At 47.6% G+C, this 24,410-nt stretch overlaps 1 protein-coding gene and 1 long non-coding RNA gene across 4 annotated transcripts in view; one reads left to right on the forward strand and one right to left on the reverse strand.

Moving 5' to 3' along the window:
• LOC141085411 (uncharacterized) overlaps positions 1-3,474 on the forward strand; it is a 69,462-nt gene extending 65,988 nt beyond the window's left edge. Inside the window, exon 3 of the long non-coding RNA XR_012231290.1 lies at positions 3,429-3,474. This is a non-coding gene — a long non-coding RNA (uncharacterized lncRNA). The remainder of the gene's footprint in view (positions 1-3,428) is intronic.
• A 4,406-nt stretch (positions 3,475-7,880) lies between these two features.
• The window catches only part of LIPE (lipase E, hormone sensitive type), a 35,601-nt gene continuing 19,071 nt past the window's right edge, over positions 7,881-24,410 (reverse strand). The window contains exons 1-11 of one of the 3 annotated variants that reach the window (XM_073570765.1): positions 19,636-19,693; positions 17,707-18,245; positions 16,024-16,114; positions 14,535-14,561; positions 14,284-14,429; positions 12,870-13,055; positions 11,719-12,013; positions 11,232-11,459; positions 10,999-11,154; positions 10,422-10,915; positions 7,881-10,141 (exon numbers count right to left, since the gene is read on the reverse strand). In XM_073570765.1, the coding sequence (XP_073426866.1) occupies positions 9,851-10,141; positions 10,422-10,915; positions 10,999-11,154; positions 11,232-11,459; positions 11,719-12,013; positions 12,870-13,055; positions 14,284-14,429; positions 14,535-14,561; positions 16,024-16,114; positions 17,707-18,219 (2,427 nt within the window). In that variant the 5' untranslated portion in view covers positions 18,220-18,245; positions 19,636-19,693 and the 3' untranslated portion in view covers positions 7,881-9,850. Of the gene's footprint in view, positions 10,142-10,421; positions 10,916-10,998; positions 11,155-11,231; positions 11,460-11,718; positions 12,014-12,869; positions 13,056-14,283; positions 14,430-14,534; positions 14,562-16,023; positions 16,115-17,706; positions 18,246-19,635; positions 19,694-24,410 lie in introns of those variants that run through there. The other 2 variants (XM_073570763.1, XM_073570764.1) reach the window with 2 other exon arrangements.

The raw sequence follows: 24,410 nt of genomic DNA on the forward strand, positions 1-24,410 counted from the left end.
CTTCACACCCCATAGTATTCCTAACCGCTTTTACCAGGTTATCTACGCTGTCCAGAGGAAAACATGCGCGTCCTTCCGCCTCCGAGGATGATGATGAGGACGTGGATGCGGAGCCTGAGTTTAACCCCTGTTCTTCTTCTGACTCTGAACTGACAATAACCTGTTTTCTATGCCTGGACTCTGCGGGAGTGCTGGCGCGGTTGATGGCTTGTATTTCCTCCCTAATTATGGCTCGGATATCCTGAGAAGATATCGTCGGCCCCTGCCTGGTCTCTTTCATGCATTGTTTGCAGAGTTTTTTGGGGTAGGAGTCAGGGAGAGGTTCTGAACATAATGCACACTCTTTATGTTTTGTTTTTTCTTTGACTGAAACGGGAGGTCAAAGGTAAAGAGAGGGGGGAGGGGGGGGGGGAGGAGAGGAGGTTAGCTTAATAGGTAGAGCATATGCTTTGCACACTCACCCAGTGAAGCTTAATACCGGTTCAGATGGCTGAGACGGTTTGGATCGGGTTTCTGCTGCCTCGCTCCTGCGGGCAGTCTCCGTCCTGGCGCTGCGGTCCCTGGTGGAGTTGCCCCCAGCTGAATCCCCTGCTGGGGTTTGCGACTCTGCGGGGGACGACATATTCCAATGTTGCAGCGCTGCAGCGCTGTTTTATCTGTGTCGTTGCCCCGGAAGTCGCCCTGTCACAGGGCGCATGCGCCGCGTCATCGCCATCTTACCCCGGAAGTTCAACCATTACTTCCGGGGTATGGGAGCGTCGGGCGCCGGCCTGCTCCCGCGCCACCGCTATTAACACACGCGGCTCGCGCGCACATGGCCTCACCATCCACGCTATACCCCCACCGATGGGAATGGGGGGGGGGGAAATCTCCCGGATGCCAGACCGGCGCGCTCCCTGGTAAGACCGGGCGGCCCTCCCCGGACCCGGCCATTACCACTATGCCACCAGACGAGGGGGGAGCCGTCAAACGGAGTCTCCCCCGACGCTGCCTCCGGACCGCAGCCCCTGCCGTTCCCGAAGAGACCGCACAGGCGGATGCATGGCCCAGGTAAGATCCTGCAGGATCCTGCTCCATTTGGAACAGGAAACCAAAACTGAGGAGGAAAGGCGGACCGCCCCTTTTATCTTTCCTGTAGGGTTTCCTGTTCCAAATGGGCGGATCCGATACCTCCAGTGGGTGCTGTCGTGGCGAAGAGTAAAAAAGCGGTTTTATTCTTCGGGTCAGTACGGTTACAGCGATACCTCATTTAGGTCGTTTTTTTATGTTTTGTCGGTTTTATGCAATGAAAACTATTTTATATAAAAAATAATTATTTTTGCATCGCTTTATTCTGCGAGCTATAACTTTTTTATTTTTTCGCTGATGATGCTGTGTGGCGGCTCGTTTTTTGTGGGACAAGATGACGTTTTCAGCGGTACCATGGATATTTATATGCATCTTTTTGATCGCGCGTTATTACACTTTTTGTTTGGCGGTATGATAATAAATCATTTTTTGCTTCGTTTTTTATTTTTTAAGGGGTTCGCTAAAGGGGTTAACTAATGGGATAGTTTTATAGGGTGGGTCGTTACGGACGCGGCGATACCTAATATGTGTACTTTTATTGTTTTGTTTTATTTCCAAAAAAAGGATTTATTTGGGGGAATATTTTTTTTTTTCTAATTTATTTGGCGATTTTTTTAAATTTATTTTAACACTTTTTTTTTTTTTTAACTTTATTACATTGTCCCAGGTGGGACATCACTGTCCTGTGACAGATCGCTGATCTGTCACATCACAGACAGGAAGCCAGCTTCCTGCAGGCCCCCGTCGCCATCTTGGATTCGGGGGCCTGCAGGAAAGGAGCCCCCCGCAGCAGCGCTGCACATTGCGCTGCCGTGGGGGGGCTCAGGGAAGCACGGAGGGAGCCCCCTCCCTGCCGATGCTTCCCTTTAACCCCCGGTACACCGCGATCATGTTTGATCGCAGTGTGCAAGGGGTTAACGTGTCGGGGGCGGTCCGTGACCGCCCCTGACACATTGTGCCGGGTGTCAGCTGTGATAATCAGCTGACACCCGGCCGCGATCAGCGGCGCTCACCACGTGGGCGCCGCTGATCGCTGTAGACGTACTATCCCGTCCATGGGCATAGGGGCCCGGGTCCCATGGACGGGATAGTACGTCGGATGTCAGAAAGGGGTTAAGAGAGGCCTGGCATCAGAACCAGAGCGCTGAGTGGATTTGCCCTAAATTCCATACCAATGATCCCTTTAATAGAAGCCTGAGGTGAGAATCAGAGCGCTGAGTGGATTTGCCCTGACTTCCATACTGGGGATCCCTTTAAGAGAGGCCTGGGGTCAGTACCAAAGTGCTGAGTGGATTTGCCCTAAATTCCATACCAATGATCCCTTTAAGAGACCCTGAGGTCAGAACCACAGCGCTGGATGGATTTGCTCTGACTTCCATACCAATGATCCTTTTAAGAGGGAAGATGTGCCTACGGGATGGAGGATGTGTGATGGGGATATGGGCAGGGGAGGGGGGATTTATTTCGGTCATGTGATCTCTGCTCTTTTCAGGAGGGCAGACAATGGCTGGGAGCTTATGTCTGCTGAGGTGTTGTCAAGTGGGAAAACTGTTGGCCATAGCAACCAATCACAGCTCAGTTACTTTTAACCAGCTCTGGTGAAATGAGAGATGCTTAGTGATTGGTTGCTATGAGCAACTGGTTTCCTTGCAAACAATCACAGCTCAGCTTCTTTTGAACAGCTCTGGTGAAATGAAAGATGCTTCGTGATTGGTTGGTGATATACACACACACTTTTATATAGAGAGAAATAAAATAAAAAAAATCTAATATACCAACAATAAAATAAAATTTGTCTGGGCCTATAGGCTTCAATGTATGTAATTCTCTTCTGTTGCTATCTATATATAGAATCTGATCTGCCGAGATGATGGCTTTCTAATGGAAAGAGGCAATGTAAAACAGGAATGTGGCCGCAGTATATATAGATACGGCCAAGGCTGATATGAAGATTAGCAGATGTGTAATGCCGAGGCCACAGGATGAGGACGTTACTCATAATGATGTGCGGTAATTATATGCCACGCTGGCGTCATGACTTCCAATATAACAGGATCCATATGCGAGGTCCGTTGCATAAGACTGGATTCACATGTCCATACTTTCATGCAGTTTTTTTTATTTTAATACCTTAAAACATATTGCATACATTCATACATAAGATAGATCTTAGACCTGATGAGGCTGGTGTACTTACTGTGATAATTCATGTCTAAATGACTGTTTAATCCTTCTTGAAAGTAAAAGGGTTTTATTCACATCCTCATAGATGGATATTGTCGGATAGAGTTTGTAGCAACAAGCACTTTTGCAATTTACTGCCATTCTTGAGATATTCACACTTTTCCTATGTTTTACAGCTTGTCGCCTAGGAGACCGACCACTGCTGCTGTCTATACCCTGTAAGTACTGCGCTGAAGTTGACCGCCCGGGTTTAGAAGGCAACAATGCAAGCCTGGCCCGTTTGAAAACAAGCGCTTACCCCAAAATCCATTTTAAGCTTATCTGTGCTATATGGTAATATACAACACCCGCATAAATTTTGGTTTTTGGCTTCTGCCTTTCACTTCATTCCTCGCACCCACTTTGCCCCTGCGCTGACCTCTGCCATCAATCCAGTATTGGAAATAACAGAATAGTGTCCTGTGTCTGTGGAAAGCAGCAAAATTCCTCCACATCACATCCACAGTGGTGATAGAGCGGTCACATGTCCCCCACATCACATCCAGTGATGAGAGCCGTCACATGTCCCCACATCACATCCACAGTGGTGCAAGAGCCGTCACATGTCCCCACATCACATCCAGTGATGATAGAGCCGTCACATGTCCCCACATCACATCCAGTGATGATAGAGCCATCACATGTCCCCACATCACATCCAGTGATGATAGAGCCATCACATGTCCCCACATCACATCCAGTGATGATAGAGCCATCACATGTCCCCACATCACATCCAGTGATGATAGAGCCATCACATGTCCCCACATCACATCCACAGTGATGATAGAGCCATCACATGTTCCCACATCACATCCAGAGTGATGATAGAGCTTCACATGTCCCCACATCACATCCACAGTGATGATAGAGCTGTCACATGTCCCCACATCACATCCACAGTGGTGATAGAGCTTCACATATCCTCACATCACATCCACAGTGGTGATAGAGCTTCACATATCCTCACATCACATCCACAGTGGTGATAGAGCTTCACATATCCTCACATCACATCCACAGTGCTGATAGAGCCGTCACATGTCCCCACATCACATCCAGTGATGATAGAGCCGTCACATGTCCCCACATCACATCCACAGTGATGATAGAGCCATCACATGTCCCCACATCAAATCCACAGTGGTGCAAGAGCCGTCACATGTCCTCACATCACATCCACAGTGCAGATAGAGCCATCACATGTCCCCACATCACATCCAGTGATGATAGAGCCGTCACATGTCCCCACATCACATCCACAGTGATGATAGAGCCATCACATGTTCCCACATCACATCCAGAGTGGTGATAGAGCTTCACATATCCTCACATCACATCCAGAGTGGTGATAGAGCTTCACATATCCTCACATCACATCCACAGTGGTGATAGAGCTTCACATATCCTCACATCACATCCACAGTGATGATAGAGCCGTCACATGTCCCCACATCAAATCCACAGTGGTGATAGAGCCGTCACATGTCCCCACATCAAATCCACAGTGGTGATAGAGCCGTCACATGTCCCCACATCACATCCACAGTGCTGATAGAGCCGTCACATGTCCCCACATCACATCCAGTGATGATAGAGCCGTCACATGTCCCCACATCACATCCACAGTGATGATAGAGCCATCACATGTTCCCACATCACATCCAGAGTGGTGATAGAGCTTCACATATCCTCACATCACATCCACAGTGATGATAGAGCCACCACATGTCCCCACATCAAATCCACAGTGGTGATAGAGCTTCACATATCCTCACATCCACAGTGGTGACAGAGCTTCACATGTCCCTACATCACATCCACAGTGGTGACAGAGCTTCACATGTCCCTACATCACATCCACAGTGGTGACAGAGCTTCACATGTCCCTACATCACATCCACAGTGGTGACAGAGCTTCACATGTCCCTACATCACATCCACAGTGGTGACTGAGTTTCATGTCTCCAAATTACATCCACAGTGGTGATAAAACGTCACATGCACAGTGGTGATACAGCGTCACTTGTCCTCATATCACATCCACAGTGGTGACAGAGCTTCATGTCTCCACATCACATCCACAGTGGTGACAGAGCTTCATGTCTCCACATCACATCCACAGTGGTGACAGAGCTTCATGTCTCCACATCACATCCACAGTGGTGACAGAGCTTCATGTCTCCACATCACATCCACAGTGGTGACAGAGCTTCATGTCTCCACATCACATCCACAGTGGTGACAGAGCTTCATGTCTCCACATCACATCCACAGTGGTGACAGAGCTTCATGTCTCCACATCACATCCACAGTGGTGACAGAGCTTCATGTCTCCACATCACATCCACAGTGGTGACAGAGCTTCATGTCTCCACATCACATCCACAGTGGTGACAGAGCTTCATGTCTCCACATCACATCCACAGTGGTGACAGAGCTTCATGTCTCCACATCACATCCACAGTGGTGACAGAGCTTCATGTCTCCACATCACATCCACAGTGGTGACAGAGCTTCATGTCTCCACATCACATCCACAGTGGTGACAGAGCTTCATGTCTCCACATCACATCCACAGTGGTGACAGAGCTTCATGTCCCCACATCACATCCACAGTGGTGACAGAGCTTCATGTCCCCACATCACATCCACAGTGGTGACAGAGCTTCATGTCCCCACATCACATCCACAGTGGTGACAGAGCTTCATGTCTCCACATCACATCCACAGTGGTGATAGAGCTTCATGTCTCCACATCACATCCACAGTGATGATAGAGCTTCACATCTTTACATTGCTCTAGCACTACTGTGGATGTGGTGTGGAGACATGACGCTGTATCACGTCCCGATATTACATCCACGGTGGTAATAGAGCATCACATATCCCGACATTTACCCAGACATGCGAGTACGGTGATGTGAAGAGTCTATAGTAGTGCGTGTATGTGTAGATCTATAGTTAAGGAAATCATTATTTGATCCCTTGCTGATTTTGTAAGTTTGCCCACTGACAAAGACATGAACAGTCTAATTTTAAGTGTAGGTTAGTTTTAACATTGAGAGATAGAATATCAAAAATAAAATCCAGAAAATCTGCTGATTGTTGCGTTTTCCTCTTTAATGCTTTTCTTGGAGCAGATTAGAAGCATTTTTTTTTTTTTTTAATTGAGATTTTCTGCTTAAAAAAAATTGTATTTATGGCAGATCATAGAAGCCCCCCAAAAATTAAATGGGGCATGGTTTTACTGCGCCTTAGAAGCTGCACATTTCCTTCCTAGTGTTGCGGAGTGGGTGGGTATTAGGGCACATCTGGACGGTATGTGGCGGACCTGTGTTGCGGTTATCTGCATATTATTAGTATCTGTGTCTCGTTATTTTATCTCGCTGTCAAAAATCTTTTCCTGGAAAGCAGCTGAACAGAGATTAGCAATAATTCCGGGAGGCAGCGCTGGGGATTAGGGTCAGGGTCTTGCAGGAACAGGAGATCGGCTGGGCTTTTAGCGGTGTCTGATGACACTGTACGCTGCACCCGGTATACAGGTTTCTGGCCAGTAACAGCATTTTTGCCGCTGTGTTTTTTCTGCAAAGGGAAGCAGAAATCGTGCTAAAATTTCTGCACCAAATACTTACCGTGTGCACATACCCTTATAGTTTTGAATGATCCCCATTTGAGTTCAATTAAAAAAAAATAGAAAAATTCAAAGTGGGATGAAAAAAAGAAAAAAAAAGTGTTGCAAAATTTGCACGAAAATATAACAACTCTAGGGGTGGAAGGTAAACAACTTGAGAACATTTATGCAAAAAATGTGACATTTTTTCAAAAGTACCATGACGACACACACATGTACCCTGGCAAACGCACCATTTAAATGCCGCTGCCAGAATTTGACAGCAGCACCTAAATGGTTAACAGCAGCAACTGGAGCTGAAGTTCCGCTTGCTGCTGATGGAAATAGATGTCGGCTCTGTAATACACCCGGGATTTACCGCGTGTGAAGATGACTCCTGAGCCCCCTCCACTCATTAAAACTCGGATTCAGACTTTTCTGTAATGAAAATCGCCCATTGCCCTTTCTTTTGACGGGTGTACCTGTCACATTATTCATGGTGTCTGATCTGAAGGCCCCATGTTACAGAGCAGGAGGAGCTGAGCAGATTGATATATAGCTTTCTGGGAAAAGATTCAGTATAACCTGTATTTTTATTGATTAAAATCCCTGCTCTTTCTTTGCTTAGGAGTCCAGTGGTCGGAGAGATATATATATATATATATATATATATATATATATATATATATATATATATATATATAGTGTGTCAACAACTGATTGGGACCGCCCACTGGACTCCAAAGCCAAGAAAGAATAGTGGTTTCCACAAGTTATATTAAATCTGTTGCCACAAAACTATATATATATATATATATATATATATATATATATATATACACACACACATCTCTCAATCTGCTCGGCTTCTACTTCTCTTTCGCATCAGATTACAGGTTCCTCTTAAAAATGAATCCCTCAAACTCTTACCCTGCCGCCTCACGTTATATAATAAAAGAGGAGACGAGACGTTAGGTATAGGGTTTTTTTTTTTTTTTTTATTCACAGGTAAAAACCAACCACAGAAAAATAAGATTTTTCCCGCTGTATAAGAGCTGGAGTGCGGTATATAAAAGAGCTCAGACGAAATGATGAAATGATCAGCTCAGACGGCGCGTATCTGAGTGACGAGAAGAAAATGTACATAAAAATATATACATTGGTATTTACACTTCTGGATATATACACTTATGTGTTTGCAGGTATATACAAGGGAGTATAGAGGTGTATATACAGAATTACAGGTGTGGTATATACAGCATGTGTACATAGGATCGAGCTGGTGCGTTACATATAGAATAAATAGAATAGCGCTCATTGGTTACTGTATTATTAATCTGACCTTACGAGGGAAGACTTTCCCTTAAAGTGCCTATTAAAGGAGTCTCCAAGGATCCCCCAAACTATACGATGCTGTTAATCTGAGTTATGAGGCTCGCGGTCGATGCCTAGAATATAATCTTCTCTAAGTGCAGTGATCTCAAATCTGCAGCTGACGGAGCATGCTGGGAGTTCTAGTTTTGTAGCAGCCGTAAAGATGCAAAATTGAGATTGTTGCATTGACCGTTCTCTTTTGGCATTCTGGGACCAGAGTTGAGCAAAAACAAGATTGTCAGGACCCCGGATCCAAGTGGCCACGTCGGTAGTTCGTGATTGCCGGACCTTAACCTTGCTGACGTTCCTCGTACTTGTCGACATCCCTGGTGCCTCTTCTGGTTAGACTGCTGGCAGGAAAGAGGAGGTTCGCAGGAATCAGTTATGGCCCACCATACCAATCCAAAGGTCTGCTGGATCAGGGTCTGGCAAATGATTTTTTTGTCCAACTCTAGACCTGACCCAAAAGCAGAGAACCTGTCAACACCGGGGGAGGGGGTAAACTACTAGGTTCAGGCTTATAGATGGAGGTGACTGTCAAATCTTTCTGGCCAAGACCTACGGAAACGAAAGTTCCGTTCGTAAGACAATAAAAACTTTTTTTTCTTACCATTTTCAAGTGTTTCAACAATTGTTACAACCGTCAAAATATATACATAAATATATAATTTACTATGTAATTTGTTCGTTTGCACTTTTTAATTTGTCCCAGAGATTCATTGTGAGTAGTGCCAATGAAAATAAACATTAAATATCACACCACTGGCCACCCACCAGGGGACATATTGGATGTGTTCCTGTATATAATACTGAACAAAAAGTATAAAACATGAAGGTATAAGTAAACTTAAAATGGAGAGAGGTCATCCCTTTAATTCAAAAGTGCCCGTATGCAGTGGTTTGGTAATAGATGTCATGCAGGGTAACACCAAGGACCCCTTTAGTCGTCAGTGTGCTGTTTCTGACTATTCGCTGCGGCATTGGTGGTAGCTGCATGAGAGCTGGTCCTTGAAGTCTCAACTGTTGGGCCGTCCCATAGACAATGAATGAAGCATGCACACCGCCGCACCATTCAAGAGGAGACTCGAAAGAGCTTGGTGCTCAGGATCGATGGTTGGACATAAAGTTATTCCCCCCCTTTACTTCTTCACTTTAGGCAACGACTCGGGTCGAAAAAGGTCTAGGACACAACGCGAGCAATGACGAGAAGACGTGATGGCACAGACACCAAGTGCATCCAGAACATCTATAACACCAAGTAACGACAGTAAACAGATCTGATCTCACTGCAGTGATGTGAATGCCCCCTCTGGGGCTCATGGGCTGCATCTAAACCCTTCACCATGGTCTGCAGCAGAAAACTGCACTGTAATATTCCCGCAATGGTTACATTGCCTCCTTAGGCCCGGGCCTGGCCATGAGGACATATGTCGTGGATAGGGCACTTTGCTCCCCTCTCCCACTGCACACAATCAGCATAATCCATCGGGCCCCAGCGTGGCACCGCGCTGCGTCTGCTGGTAATTTCCTACATGGATGAGAATGACGAGTTCGTTATTGCACTTTATGGTTTCAAGCACCAATCTCTCGCTCGGTCACCGGGCTCTTCCCCAGGGTTCGCTCCAGCTTGCGGTGTTTTCTGGGAGCAGCGGGCAGAGGGGCAGACGGCTCCTCTCGAAGAATTTGCCGGATGCGCTCTATGCACACGTTGGTGGCGTTTCGGGTCTCTTGTGAAAGCTGGGAGAGGGTCAGAAAGCCGTGAGGGAGATCGTCAACCACCTTTAGGGTCACCGGGCGGTTAAGGGAGCGCAGCCTCTTTGCGAACATCACAGAGTCATCCAGCATTGGGTCCAGGGCGCAAGCCTGTGTGGAGAGAAAATCGGCAGGCATGAGATGGGGCTTTGTGGGCAGCTATAAGGACGGCTGAAGCATATTTTTAAGCCCAACATCCATGGAGAATGGTTTTATTTAAGATGACGAAAAGCGTCTTTTCGGCAAGCGAATGCAAATTAATGCTCCTCTAGAAGGAAGAAAGCCCCCTTTAAAAGTTGATGTTTGACCCTCTAACATAATGAACCCCTTCGATAGGCAACACTAGATACATGGGAACTAGCAGGTACCATAAGGGTTTGGGCGGTCTTACCACAATGTGCACTGGCGGGAGCCCTTGGAGCATACTGTCCGGGGCCAGTAGAGGAGACATGTAGGGGTTATGCACAATGGCAGACGTCTGCAGGGTCATATTGGCCACTCCGTTCTTGGAGCGCAGCGGCTGGAATCCTTCGGGAAACCCTAGCGATGGAGAGTTGGGGAGCAGAGGAGTTCGATCTTCGGGTAAGAGCACAGGGGGAATGTTCTCCATGGAGTGTGTCGTGGGTTCGTTCTCTGGCAGAAAGAAGTTGACCTGTTCCTGGGGGCTGCCTGGAGAAGGCAGCTCGCTCGGGGCGGAAGGTATGCACAGCTGGGTCCTTCCTGTACTGCTCTGTGCTCCTATTTGTCCATTTTGCAGACTCAGGCTGAGATCGCTGTGCTGATGCCGACTGAGATCCTGGGTGGTCCTGCTCTTCAGCGACACGCGTCTGTTAATTCCATCCTCCATGTCCAGTGCCGCCTCTGATACGCTTTTCCTGACAGTTTCTGAAATATGGATATTTCCCTATATTCACCTATGAAGCCACGTACCACTCAACCCATCATCGTCAACAGCTCCTGTCACTTACCGGGGCCCTTCTCCTTATTACCCTCCATTAGAGTGCTCAGCCAGGAGGTGGCGCCCTGCCGGATGTCTTTGAGGAACAGTGCCGTCCCTCGCTTCACCTGACTGACCGCGCTCTGCCTCTCAAACACTCGCTCCTCTACTGGGACGCGCTCGGTACCTGGAGGAGACTAGGTAATCAGCATGGATATGGCGGGGGGTGAACATGCTTTACTGACAGTTCACTTGGAGCCGTACCTGCGTAGGCGCTCAGACATTTTGATAGGACACTGAGGGGCAGTAACGGGTCCATTAAGGTAAGAAGGCGGGAAGGCGATGCGGTAGCTTGCAGTAAGGTGGCGGGGTAGGCAACCATAATACCATCAGGTAATCTGACCCCAACAGAGGCAGCACGGAGAGACACTGTGATACAAAGGTTACCACCGGCGCTGTCACCGGCGAAGCATATCCTCTCCCCCGTGGAGCCTGGAAGAGATGAACACATCAGAAACCTGCAGTGCAGTTTACATTCTTGTACATAGGGTGCAGTATAATAGTAGTTATATTCTTGTACATAGAGGGCAGTATTATAGCAGTTATATTCTTGTACACAGGGGCAGTATTATAGTAGTTATATTCCTGTACACAGGGTGCAGTTTCATAGTAATTATATTTCTGTACATAGGGGGCAGTAGTATAGCAGTTGTGAACACAATCATATTTAGAACAACAGATTTGTACTCACCCAGGAGGCGGCAGTGTTTCAGTGCCCAGCAGTAAGCGTAGAAACATTCCTCCAGGGCTCTCGGGAAAGGAGCCTCGGGAGCCAGTGAGTAATCTACGGACAAGATCGGAGCTTCAAGTTCCTGAGCCCATGTCCTCAGGTAGGGTTCATGGGATTTGGAAGTCTGGGCTACAAAGCCCCCACCATGGAAGTGAATAATCAGGTCAGGAGAGAGCGCAGCAGGACGGGATCTGAGGCGAAGGTCCAGGCTCAGCGGACCCTCCGGTTTTGTGAAAGCGCCAAGTTCTTCACTCTCCTGCAACAAAGAGGAATATTTTAAGAAATCACTATATACTTATGTCTGACATCTCTTAAAGGGGTTTTAGATATTGACCACGGGAGATCTGGTGTATGGCAACATCCCTCTAGTCTACAATCACTCATGCATGTGCTGCCCTTTATTAAGACTGACCTCCATAGAGTTTAAAAGGAACTAAATTTTTTTTTCTCATTTCCTAAGGATCCATGTTTCAGCTCTAACAGACCCAGCACATGCCGGAATCTCATCTATTTCTGCAGATCGGACCCGGTCATTGAGGTTAATGAAAAATGGAAGACGCTTCGATCAGTTGTCAAATGATTCATCGCTTAATGTTCACAAAAAAAAAAAAAAAAAAAAAAGGCACCACATGGTCCATTTTTGACGGATTTAAAAACTGAATCGATGTGTGAAGGTTTCAAAACACTTTTGGAAAACTCTTACAATTTGTTTTTAGGAGAAATCCACTTTGCTGTTCACATGAGGGTGTTTTTTTTTTTTTTTTTGGGAGAAATCAAATTTTACCGTGAAAAAGGTTCTGAAAAACAGAAAAAAAAAAAAAAAAAAAAAAAAGCTTTATGCTAAGTGGGAACGTGGCCCAAGACTTTTTGCACTACAAAAAAACTCAAACTTTCATGATGATGAGATCTGCACTGAACAGACACATGGACCCTTGTAGAAAAAGCTGGCGTGTTAAACGATAGGGGGTCCACGTACTTGGAGGCTGAACGAATAAATGAGAAGTACTGTAGTTTGAACGCGCCCTTACACCGACTTCAGAAGATGAAGATCTCGCAATTGTACCTATGTGTCTACTGTAGTTTCCAGGATGCCCCAGACATTGGTCACCTACCTGTCCCTCACGCAGCTGGTAGGAGATGAGCCGCATGTGAACCGGGCCGGGTCCTGAATGAGCTACAGGTGGATTAATGGTGACCGTGCGCTGTGGATCTGCAGACAGAGGCATCTCCAGAGGCTCAGGGGGCACAGAGAGGGTCTTGTTGACACGTACAGTTGTGGACGCTATTCCAACTATAGACTGCAAGGAAAGACAAGAAAAATATGGCTCCAATTAGGAAAAAGTAGATTCTTTGCTTTTACATAAATAAAGCTTTATCAGCTTCACTCTTATCAATACCCCACCTGCTGTCAGTGAATGAGACTTTGCTGCGATTGCAATCTATCCAGAAGGTCCTGATCAGGACGGCAGCGAACACTCATTGCTAGGTATGGGTGGACCCGTAGATGTTCGAGTCTGTCACGTTCAGCCGAACTTTAGAAAAAAGGTCAGGTTCAGGTACCAGAATGGTACCCGAACTAGATACTAAATCCCGTTCAAGTGAATGGGGGGCCCCCGAGCATCCGAAAGTTCCCATGGTGTCCTTCGTGTGACAGAGTGGTAAACAGTGGCTCTGACCTGCAGCAACTTTACTGAAGTCGCCACCGGTGACAGCCACTGGGTATCGCCGACCGCTGGGGGTTGCCACTCTGTCATAAAGAGGATAGCATGTGAACCAGTGGCTGTGACAAGGTTATTGCTGATCAGCTGATGACCACTACTGTCATCAGTGTCGCCTGCTCTCGCTCATAGCAGCCAGAGCAGGCGATGCTGATGAGAGTATTCACCAGCCGATGCCTGTGCATAGCGGTAGCTTTACTGCGATTCACAGATGCTGGAGACAAAGAAGATGGACTCGGAATACTTTGTGGGTTCAATTTATAAATACATTGGCAAACAAAGGCTAACGTGGGGGAGTCTTCATTCAAATATTTTTTATTCCGTGTTTAGTTATTTTTACTACTGGGTTAGTAATGGGTGTGTCTGACTGACACTTCTCCATTACTAACCCCAAAAACAAGTACGCTGATTGTCACCGCACCATGGCAACTGGGAAAAGGTGATTATTGAAATAAGATGCGCCACTTCTGGGGCAGCTGCAGGCTGATATTTGTAGGTTGGGAATGACCCAATATCAATTACTATAAGCCCGCAGCAGTCTGCTTTCGCTTAGCAAGCTATTACGAATAGGAGTGACCCCATGTTATTTTTTTTATTTTTTTTTTTTTTTAATTGCGGCCCCCCCTATTTTTAATAACCAGACAAGGGAAAGCACACAGCTGTGAGCTTGTCTTATTATGTGGGGAAGGGGCCAATATCCATGGAGCTTCCTAGGCTACTAATATTAGCCCCCAGCTGTCTGCTTTGCCTTTGCTGGTTATTACGGACCCTGAACTTGAGCATTTGCCTATAACTACTGATTATTCACCGTCAGCACTTCCATCTCGGTGATGTTCCAGAAAGTTTTCCAAAAGTTTACGTCTAGATTCTGCGTGATCCTCTCAAACTCGGCTCCTCGAAGTTCGGGGTCGATGGCATACCTCCCACTTATGAAGAAAGAACTGGCGGCGACACCTTCCGGAGGGGATGAGAGAAATGTGAGCTAGTCGGCATACAGAACACAAGACTCTGCGCGTATGAAGAATACCGGGGCACAGTATGGCGGCATGCCACGCTTACCGTAGTAGGTGGAGAGCGCTCCCTCCGCTGTCAGCGAGAGTGTTATTAGAAGGAAGAGGGGAAATCGTCACATTGTAATAAAGACCAAGTGTCTCCGTACACAAGACATGCAGTTATACAGAGTGACGTGTATGGATGATGAGAGGACAGCATGCAGCCGCAGGGACCTGACATTTATTCCTGGGTTGAAAGGGTTATTAAAAAATCCCATATAGAATAGAGGATAACAATGGTTGCGGGGGTCCTCCATACGCCCCAAGATCAGGGCCCTATTCTGAATGAAGCGAGGGGTGAGAACTGTTTATGGGACGGGCGAGTACAGCGTTCAGCTATTTCCAAAAGTCTCAGACAATGAATGGAGTGGAATCGCTGTTCTTGGGACGATTGGGGGGTTTCAGCAGTAGGACCCCAATCAATCAAATCAGTCAACAAGTTAACCTCTATCTTATATATAGGGAAAATAACCCTGGAGCCCCCCTTTTATTGCAACTTAAGAGACCAATAATCATTGTGCCGACACAGTTTATCTTCACTGTGCAAAGCCACAGACTGAAATGGCCACAAAATAAAGTAAGTGCACAGCTCAGGAACAGTCCACAAGAGGGCGCCCACAGCATTGAGGTCACTTATGCATAAGCATTTAAAGGGGAATTCTCATATTGTCTCTTGAACACAGCACATGGATCTTCAAGAGTAACTATCAGTTTATTTATTTTATAAATCAATAGTACACATGAAAAAAACATTGTAATATAGATATCTTATCAGAGAAATCTGCTTCTCTCTCCTCCTGGACTTATCTGTCACTCTCAAAAGTCTCAATTTATGGTTAAAATGTGTCTTCAGTGAATACACATTTCCGGTTACTGAGACAGGAGACTGTTGGTGCTCATAAAGTTCTATGGAACTTGCAATAGAATGTCTACCTGGCTATAGCTCCTCCCACTCCATAGAATCTTGTGAGCACCAACTGTCATCTCCTCTCTCAGTAATGGGAGAACGTGTTTTCACTGAATTTAGATTTTACCCTTAATTTGAGAATGAATGATCAGTCTAGGAGGAGAAAAACGCAGATTTCTCCAATAAGAAATATTCTCTTTATATGTTATTATTTTCATGTGTATTGATTTATGAAATAAAAAAATAAAATGACAGTTACTCTTTAGCTCTGGAATACAGCAAAATATTATCTACGTAACACAACACTAGACCGAGGCTTCTTGAATGCATATGGGTGAGGGTCCCGAAACCCAATGTGCAGGAGGGTCTGCCGACACATCTATCATCCCCTACTTCCCCTTTAATTTTGCCTTTCTATAAAGAGAAAAACATAAATCTGCAGACAACTTGGTCACCGCAGTACGCTAGATCTTCCACAATACGCCATGCAGACGCCGTTACAGCAGGGGATGCAGCAACATGCGAGGTCAGTAATCTGCACGCCATGCTAGGTCGGTCCCTTCTCTCCCCATCCAATATGGACACTTACTTATACCGGATCCGTGGCGCTTGTAATTCTCTCCGAATGACACGAGGCCGATGGAGATAGTCTGCAGGAAGGGGCGGATGGACGGGGTGAACTGAGGAGAGAAGATAGACACTGGCAATAAAAACACGGAGCACGAGGTAATGGGGGAGGGAAGAGGAAGAAATAACTGATTAGAAGTCAGGACAAAGGTCGGGATAATGGATTTAAGTCAGGTGAGGACGGGTCAAGGGTCAGACATAGGACGCTGGCGTAGGGATCACAACACGGCAAGAGCCGAGGTTGTTTGGAAAAGCTCCCAACACAGTATATTGTAGACTAACTTTATGCCCCCCAGCCTAAGTCTGGTTTCGCATATCCGTATTTCTCCGATCGAGTACCAAACTCGAGGCGTGGACTTGGTCGCATGTCTCCTGACCCAAACTAGGTAAATGCATATGAGGCTGGGGATTTTTGGGTGAGGAGACCTCTGGCTCTTCTAAGACAGTGAAACACAGATGTGTGAATCCAGGCCTAAAAGCATCTTTTACACAAAATCGATAACCAATGGATCATTTTCTACCATGGTATTAATCATCTGCATCTGCCTGTGTAGGAAACCTCTGATCGGTCGGCTTGTTAGACTATCGTTGGGCAGGAAATCTGCTTGTGTTACGGCACCTAAAGCCCCTGTACACGTTAGACTTACATCAACGAGTTTCATCGACAGTCTAATGTTTATAGGAGTCCCGAACAAACGGCTGAACCCTTGTTCGGTCAACAGCCATCTACTGTGTATGGCCAGCCTTACATTACAGGATGAGGGCACCAGTAACCAGCAACGTTTTGGCCAGTTGATGCCATGGCCTTTCCATCACCCGGCATTACCCAAGCGTCCCTTTCCCTTTTCTAATATCCAAAAATAAAAGAACATGTCCTGATGTGAAGTCCTGCCGCTGAATCATGTGCTCGATTCCCAGCATCGAGCAGTGAGCAAGATACAGTCACAGGAAAATCCCATGCAACCTCCGTCCTGCGTTATCACTGGCACAGATAATGCTCCGTGATGTCAGCCGCACACGTGCCAACAGAAGATCAAGGCTGCTGTGAAGGTCGAGCGACACGCAGAGCCGGGGAAAGTGCACAGAGGAGGCGAAAGGACAAAGCGCGAAGACGGAAAGAATATAGAGAATAACATAATAATAATAATAAAACATATGGGGTGTTACCACCTAAAGGAAATGTGTCCATACACAGAAGTCAGCCGAACTCGTGGTCCAGAGGGACCGGCCCACCATCTGATATGTAACAGTCTATGGAAAGTGGGGTGACCAAGGAATGATGTAGGGTGTCGGACCCCCATGAAACGGATATTGATGACCTACCTCATGGATACCAATTCCTAGGCAATAGTGATGAGCGAACATGCTCGAATAATATGTTCGAGTTCCCGCGGCTGTTCGCCAGCCGCAACGCATGCAGGGATTACCTAACCAATAGGCAATCCCTGCATGTGTTGCAGCTGCAAAAAGCCGCGAGGCATGTAGCCGTGGGGACTCGAACATATTTTTCGAGCACGCCAAAGACACTTGGTTAGCGCACGAGCATTCTTGGATAACGCCTTATCCAAGCACGGTCGCTCATCGCAAGCAAATGACATCAGAAGCCACGAGTGACCTCAAACGTTCACCATGTTGTTGCGCTCACCTGGAAGCCAAGGCAACGCCCATAGAAGCAGCCTTTGTGCATGGTGCTGTACTCCTTCAGGAACTCTTCGGACAAGCCTCGCTCCTGGCGAAAGAACAGGTCGCCGTGATGGTTGGCGGTGAGAAGGCGTTGTGCGAAACAGAGCAAGGCGCGGAGTTGGGTGAGAGCGGCGCCGTAGGCCTCCAGCTCGGAGCAGTTGTGCGCGGCCCTGAAGAAGAGGCTGCGGCGGCTGGTGGTGACATAGCGGCACTTGTGTAGGATGTGCTGGGCGCAGGCTAATACGACCTTCATCAGGCTGCGGTATCCGTTAGCCGGGGTGTCAGGATCCAGGTCAAACAGCGGGCACACAGCAGCCAGGGCACGCAGGGCAGGCTCCAGTCCCCGGGCTTGCTCTTGAATACGGGAAAACGCCTGCACCAGCCGGGAGGAAACCTCAGAGCCGGACTCCCCGAAGTGAAGGATGTTGTCCTGGCACAGGGCATCCACGGCCTGGAACAGGGGCCGGGGATCCATCTGCTCGGGGGGCACAACCACCAGACCTAGAAAAACCAAAGGATGAAAAAGATGAGAGAAACAATGGGAGGGAGCCAGAATCGATCATTTGGGATTGTGGATCCCTATGGAAGAACATAATGCATTCACCAAGGGGATATGGTGCTCCCCTAATGGTTGTAAAGGCATGCTGGGAGTTGTCCTGCCACAGGGTGGAGACCGCTGCATTATAGTATATGATGCTAGATGGAAACAAATGCAAAACTTATGTAAAAAAAAAATAAAAATAAAAGTGGAAAAATGCAAATAAAAATCTAAAAAGTTCAAATCAAGTTTTCCCCCATTACAAAAGTAAAGAACAAAAAAATAAAACTAAATTAAATAAAAAATTATAATTTTAGATATTTATATTCTGAAGTATAATAAGCACCAAAAATACAGAATCAATTAAAACAAAAGATTAATAAAAAGCGAAACATTGTACACACCCCCACAAGGGTCTCAAAAAAATGATCCTCACGCTGCTCCGAAGGACAGAAAGACAGAAAAACAGAAAAGAAAGAAGGCACAATACAGAAGTTTGGCATCGATGTAATTGGACTGACCGGCAGAATCGTGTCCGCGGCGCTATATGGAGGACGCTAGTCGTTCGCGGCGCTATATGGAGGCCGTGTGATCTCCGGCTCCCCATATATTCCCAAAAAGCACTGTCTAACTAAATATCCGTTCCCCTGACTAGCAGTGTATCTTTCTAATGTAAATGGCTGATAACAGAGGGCAACAGATTACATTGCAAAAGATACACTAGGTTCTCGGATGGATGTACGACGCCCCAAAACATGACCGTGGGTGAAGAACAGAACAAGAATTTTCGCCCCAGCATCGGGGGATCTGGAAGAGCCGGGTGACATCCAGTACAGCCGCCAATTCTGCTCCTGAATTGGTTGTCACCCAACTGTCCAGAATTCCTGATTATGCCACCCCGATATAACGCTGCTCACATTGGCCCCCCCAGCATATGGAGAAGCATGAATAGAAGCCATGTTTTATGTTTTTGCCCAAATTAAGTAACGGAAAGTGGGGCTTGTACTAGACTGTCGTTGAGAAGATGAATCTATTGTTCCCTGTTAGCAGCCATTTCAAGCTCTTCACTAGGGATCACTACAAAGATGTCCAAAAAGCATCCGGACCCCCGTGAGAACTGTTTCCATACATGGATTATTGCTGTGCCAGCTCCCTATCACCCCAGAGGCCCCGGCTGCCCCCCACATCTGGGGAGCAGATGCGCTTTCCAAACCCCTTATCTAAAGCCCAATAATCTGAGAAGTGTCCGCAGAGAGGAGAGGTCACTGCCAGTGAGGAAGACGAGGAAGATTAGGAGGGACCAGGAGAAAAGCAAAGGAAAGAGAACCAAGAACACTACCCCCATCGTCATACCTGTGGCTCAGACTACTCCCGGATGCCTCCTCTGGACTTTGCTTGCTGAGAAAGTAACATCTCAATGTCCAAGTGAACTCCTCACACAGCTATAAACCCAGCGGGGGAGGAGGGAGCCGCAGCTGGAGCAGCCCACTTGGAAAGTCAAGAAGTCTCGTGAGGATGCTGCCCACCCCGGCATGACATATGGGCACCTTACCTGGCACTGCCTCATCACTGTCTGCCCTTGGCTTAATCCCACAGCGCTGACATAACACATCCGAGCCTGGCTAAATATACCGCTGTCTATGTCTGCAATCATGGTGGGTGCTATGAGGGGGCACCAGGCCCCCAATAATAATCACTGGTGAATCCGCCTGATATCTTATCACCTTCATCTACTAGGTTATTGGTGTCCGTAGAGGCAATGGCTCATGGGAAAAAGTATGCAAATGAGATTTGCTTTAAAAAAAAAAAAAAAAAAAAGTGTCAACTTTCTCTCAAGTGGCACCTACAGGTAGCAACTCTATGAAATAGCCCTGACTGGGGACAGGCCAGGAGCCACCATCAGAGGACAGGACTGTTCCAGGGCTTTTGCTCCTCATTAGTGCAGAGCTTGGTTTTGCTCGGCTTTGGGCCCCAATATGAACAGATTTTCCTTCCACTTCTGGCTTGTCATCCACCCAGCAGAGCATTACTTGTATTAGCAAGTGACCGATGTGGTGTTTGAAGAGGACGGGCTGACTGCTTAATTTAATAGCCAAGCCAGCCCCCTTCTCTCTCCATAAGTTAACCAGAACAGAAAAGGGAGCTTGGTTAGCTATTAATATGGTCAGCCAGCCCACTTCTCTTGGTATAAATTGGCTGTGATGGAAAAGGGGACTGGTTCAGCTTTTACAACGAGCAGTCAGCCAGCCCACTTCTCTTGGTATAAATTGGCTGTGATGGAAAAGGGGACTGGTTCAGCTTTTACAACGAGCAGTCAGTCAGCCCCCTTTTCTCTATATACATTGACGGAGACAGAGAGAAGAGAGCTGGCTAAGCTACTAAAATAATAATCCACCAGCCCCTTCTCTCACTGTAAATTAGCTATGGCAGAAAATAGGTATTAGACCTACCGGTAATGATGTTTCCAGGAGTCCATCCTGACAGCACCATGGAGGACATCCTCCTCCTCCTTACAGGGACAGAAAAGCACACGAGAGGTTAAAAGGTCATGTCCCACCCCCTCTCCCTCAGTGATTTAACAAGTACCACAAGGTGGATGATGCTAGTAACAGTTTAATGAAACAATCATATTACAGCATATGACATAACATAATACATTGCAGTATAACACAACCGTGAGGGAACTACCCGTGCTGTCAGGATGGACTCCTGGAAACATCATTACCGGTAGGTCTAATACCTATTTTCCAGGACGTCCACCTGACAGCACCATGGAGAGTACCAAAGCACCTCTTCAGGGTGGGATTACCGCCTGGAGAACCTTTCTCCCGAATGTGGTCTGTTGACCAGCTAACACATCAAGCTTGTAGTACTTGCAGAATGTATTACGACTGGCCCAGGTTGCTGCTCTACAGATTTGATCAACCGACGCCCCCGCCCGTTCGGCCCATGAGGCCGATACCGCCCTCGTAGAGTGGGCCTTTATGGAATCTGGCAGGTTGGCGCCTTCAGCTTGGTAGGCGTCCGAGATTACTGAGGTAATCCAGTGCGCGATGGACGCCTTAGAGGCGCTCTTCCCCTTATTTCTACCCCCAAAAAGGATGAACAGGTTTGGGTCGATGCGCCAGCTATTGGTGGCCTCTAGATAGTCTAGAACTGCGTGCCTCACATCCAGCGAGTGAAGACGCTGCTCCTTTTTATTACAGGGATTATCACAGAAAGATGGTAACACTACCTCTTGGTTTAGATTTTTTTTGGAGAGGCTACCTTTGGGTTAAATGCCGGGTCCAATCTTAAGATTATACGGTCGTCTCTTATCTGGAGATATGGGTCCTTAGTGGACAGGGCCTGGATCTCCCCTATTCTTTTGGCCGTGGTAATGGCTACTAGGAAGGCCGTTTTACGAGTGAGAGCAGAGATGGTTATTTTCTCACCGAGAGCGTAGGGGTCTGTACAGAGAAACCTAAGTACCAGGCCCAGGTCCCAAGGCGGGGTGAGCTGCCTAATCGTGAGGCACAGGCGCTGTGTGGCTCTTATAAATCTTATTACCCAGGGATGTGAAGCCAACTGGTAATCGAAGAAGGCGCTCAAGGCTGAAATCTGGACCTTTAGAGTGCTGGGCTTAAGGCCTTTATTAAAACCTGCCTGCAAAAAGCTTAGTATGCTAGGGAGGTCAGGGGTGCCTGCCACAAGATCGGACCTGCCACCCTCCAGACAGAATCTTTTCCATATCTTTCGATAGATTGCGGATGTCACCGGTTTCCTACTGGCCTGTAGGGTGGATATGACCTGATCCGACAATCCCTTTGCCTTCAGGATGTCCCTCTCAGGATCCAAGCCGATAGGTGGAGTCTTGCTGGGTTCGGGTGGTGGATCGGGCCCTGGTGGATGATGTCCTTCCACGGGGGTAGTTCGACTGGATTTCCCAACGCCATGGCTCCTAGAAGGGGAAACCAGCTTCTCTTCGGCCAGTATGGAACGATCAACATCACTCTCGCGTGGTCCTCGCGTATCTTTCTGAGCACTGCTGGTATGAGAGCCAGTGGTGGGAACGCATAAGAGAGGGACACTCCCCAAGTCTGGCTCAGGGCGTCTACGCCTTCTGGGTGGTCCGCTGGATTCAGGGAGTAGAATCTGGGGACCTTCGAGTTCTTTCGGCTTGCAAATAAGATCTATACTGGGGGTCCCCCAACGCTGACAAAGATGGTCGAAGATTTCTACGTTCAGTTCCCACTCTGTCGGGTGGATCCGTTGTCTGCTCAAGTAGTCGACTACTTCGTTCTGAGAACCTTCTAGGTGTACTGCGGTCACAGATTGGACTGTTCGTTCCGCCCATGCGAATATTTTTTTCTGCTAGGGCCTGTAGTGGTTGATGTCTGGTCCCTCCCTGGTGCTTCAGGAATGCCACTGCCGTTATATTGTCGGATAATATGCGGACGTGACGATTCTTTAGTACCGACTGGTTTCTCCGCAACGCTTCCCAGACCGCGAAGAGCTCTCTGAAAATGGAGGATCTGGTCCTGATGCCTACTGGCCATTTCCCTTGGAAGATCTTCCCTTCTATGTGGGCTCCCCATCCCCACGCGCTGGCGTCTGTGGTGACTACCACGTATGGAGAAGTTGTCCATTGTACTCCCACCTGAAGGTTTCTGGACTGTGTCCACCACCGAAGGGACTCCTTCACTCGTTCTGGCAGCCTTAGGGGTTTGTCTAGCGACGCCTGACTTCTGTCCCACTTTGCGAGGATCTCTCTCTAACAATCTCGAGTGGAATTGGGCCCATCGGACACACTGGATGCAGGCTGTCATGAGGCCCAAGACCTACATTGCCTCTCTTATGGAGCATTGACGCCTCAACAGGTCTCTGGTTCTGGCCTGAATAGTCCTCTGCTTCTTCTCGAGTAGCCAGGATATTCTGTCAGCTGAGTCTAGAAGGACTCCGAGGAATACTTTTCTGGTGTCTGGCCTGAGGTCCGACTTCTCCCAATTGATCACCCAGCCAAGGAACTCCAATACGGTAGATGCTCGGATCCTGTCTCGAATGAGCGCTTCTTTGGATCTTGCCACCAGTAGGAAGTCGTCCAGGTATGGAATGATCACAATACCCTGATCTCTCAGGTAGGCCACCACCTCTACCACCAGTTTTGTAAAAATTCTGGGAGCTGAGGCCAACCCGAATGGAAGACACTGGAACTGGAAGTGGCAGGTCCGGGCTGGTAAACTGACCGCGAACCTTAGCAGGCTCTGGGATGAGGGATGGATAGGGACCTGGTAGAATGCCTTTTTTAGGTCTAGGGTGCACATGACGGCGTCCCTGTCTATTAGGAGGATTGCGGAACGGATCGATTCCATCCGGAATTTCTTGTACCTGACCCAGGCATTTAGTGGTTTCAAGTTTATGATGGTACGGGCCTCGCCGGATGGTTTTGTGATCGAAAACAGGGAAGAGTAGTGCCCTCTTCCTCTTTCCGTCGGGGGAACTGGTATTATGACCTTTGAGTTTACCATGTCCTGTAGATTCGTCCACATTGCGGAGTCCTCCAGGACGACAGTGGGGGCAATATATCTGTCGGGGGGAGGTGAATAAAGCTCTATACTGTAGCCTTCCGCGATGGTTCTGAGGACCCACCGATTGTGGGTGACTCGGGACCAGTTTGCTGCGAAGTGCCGGAGTCTCCCCCAATACCTATGGCGTCATTGCCTCCTCGATCTAGATGTTGATGTGAATGAGGGACCCCTGTTCCTCCCACCTTGGCTGAAGGAGCCCTTATAGGAGCTTCTATTGGACCTTGCCCGACCCCTGAAGTCAGCCTGTCTCCTGGAGAAGGAGCCTGGGTTTTTCCTCCGGGAATCCTTTATTTTTATCGGACACTAGCTCTAGATTGTTATCTAGGGCTGGACCAAATACCCTCAGGCCCGAGAAGGGGATGGCGCATAGCTTTGTTTTAGAAGCGTTATCCCCCGACCAGGATTTAAGCCAGACTGCTCTCCGGGCCGCATTAGAGAGGGAGCTGTTTCTGGCTGCGAACCTTACCGATTCAGCCGACGTATCCGACAGGAACGCCGTGGCTGATTTCATGAGGGGAAGTGATGCTAGGATCTCTGATCTAGGGGTCTTGTTGGTTAGGT

This window comes from Dendrobates tinctorius, unplaced genomic scaffold, assembly GCF_039654945.1.
Source record: "Dendrobates tinctorius isolate UK_male_01 unplaced genomic scaffold, ASM3965494v1 ptg000028l, whole genome shotgun sequence".
Classification (NCBI taxonomy): domain Eukaryota; kingdom Metazoa; phylum Chordata; class Amphibia; order Anura; family Dendrobatidae; genus Dendrobates; species Dendrobates tinctorius.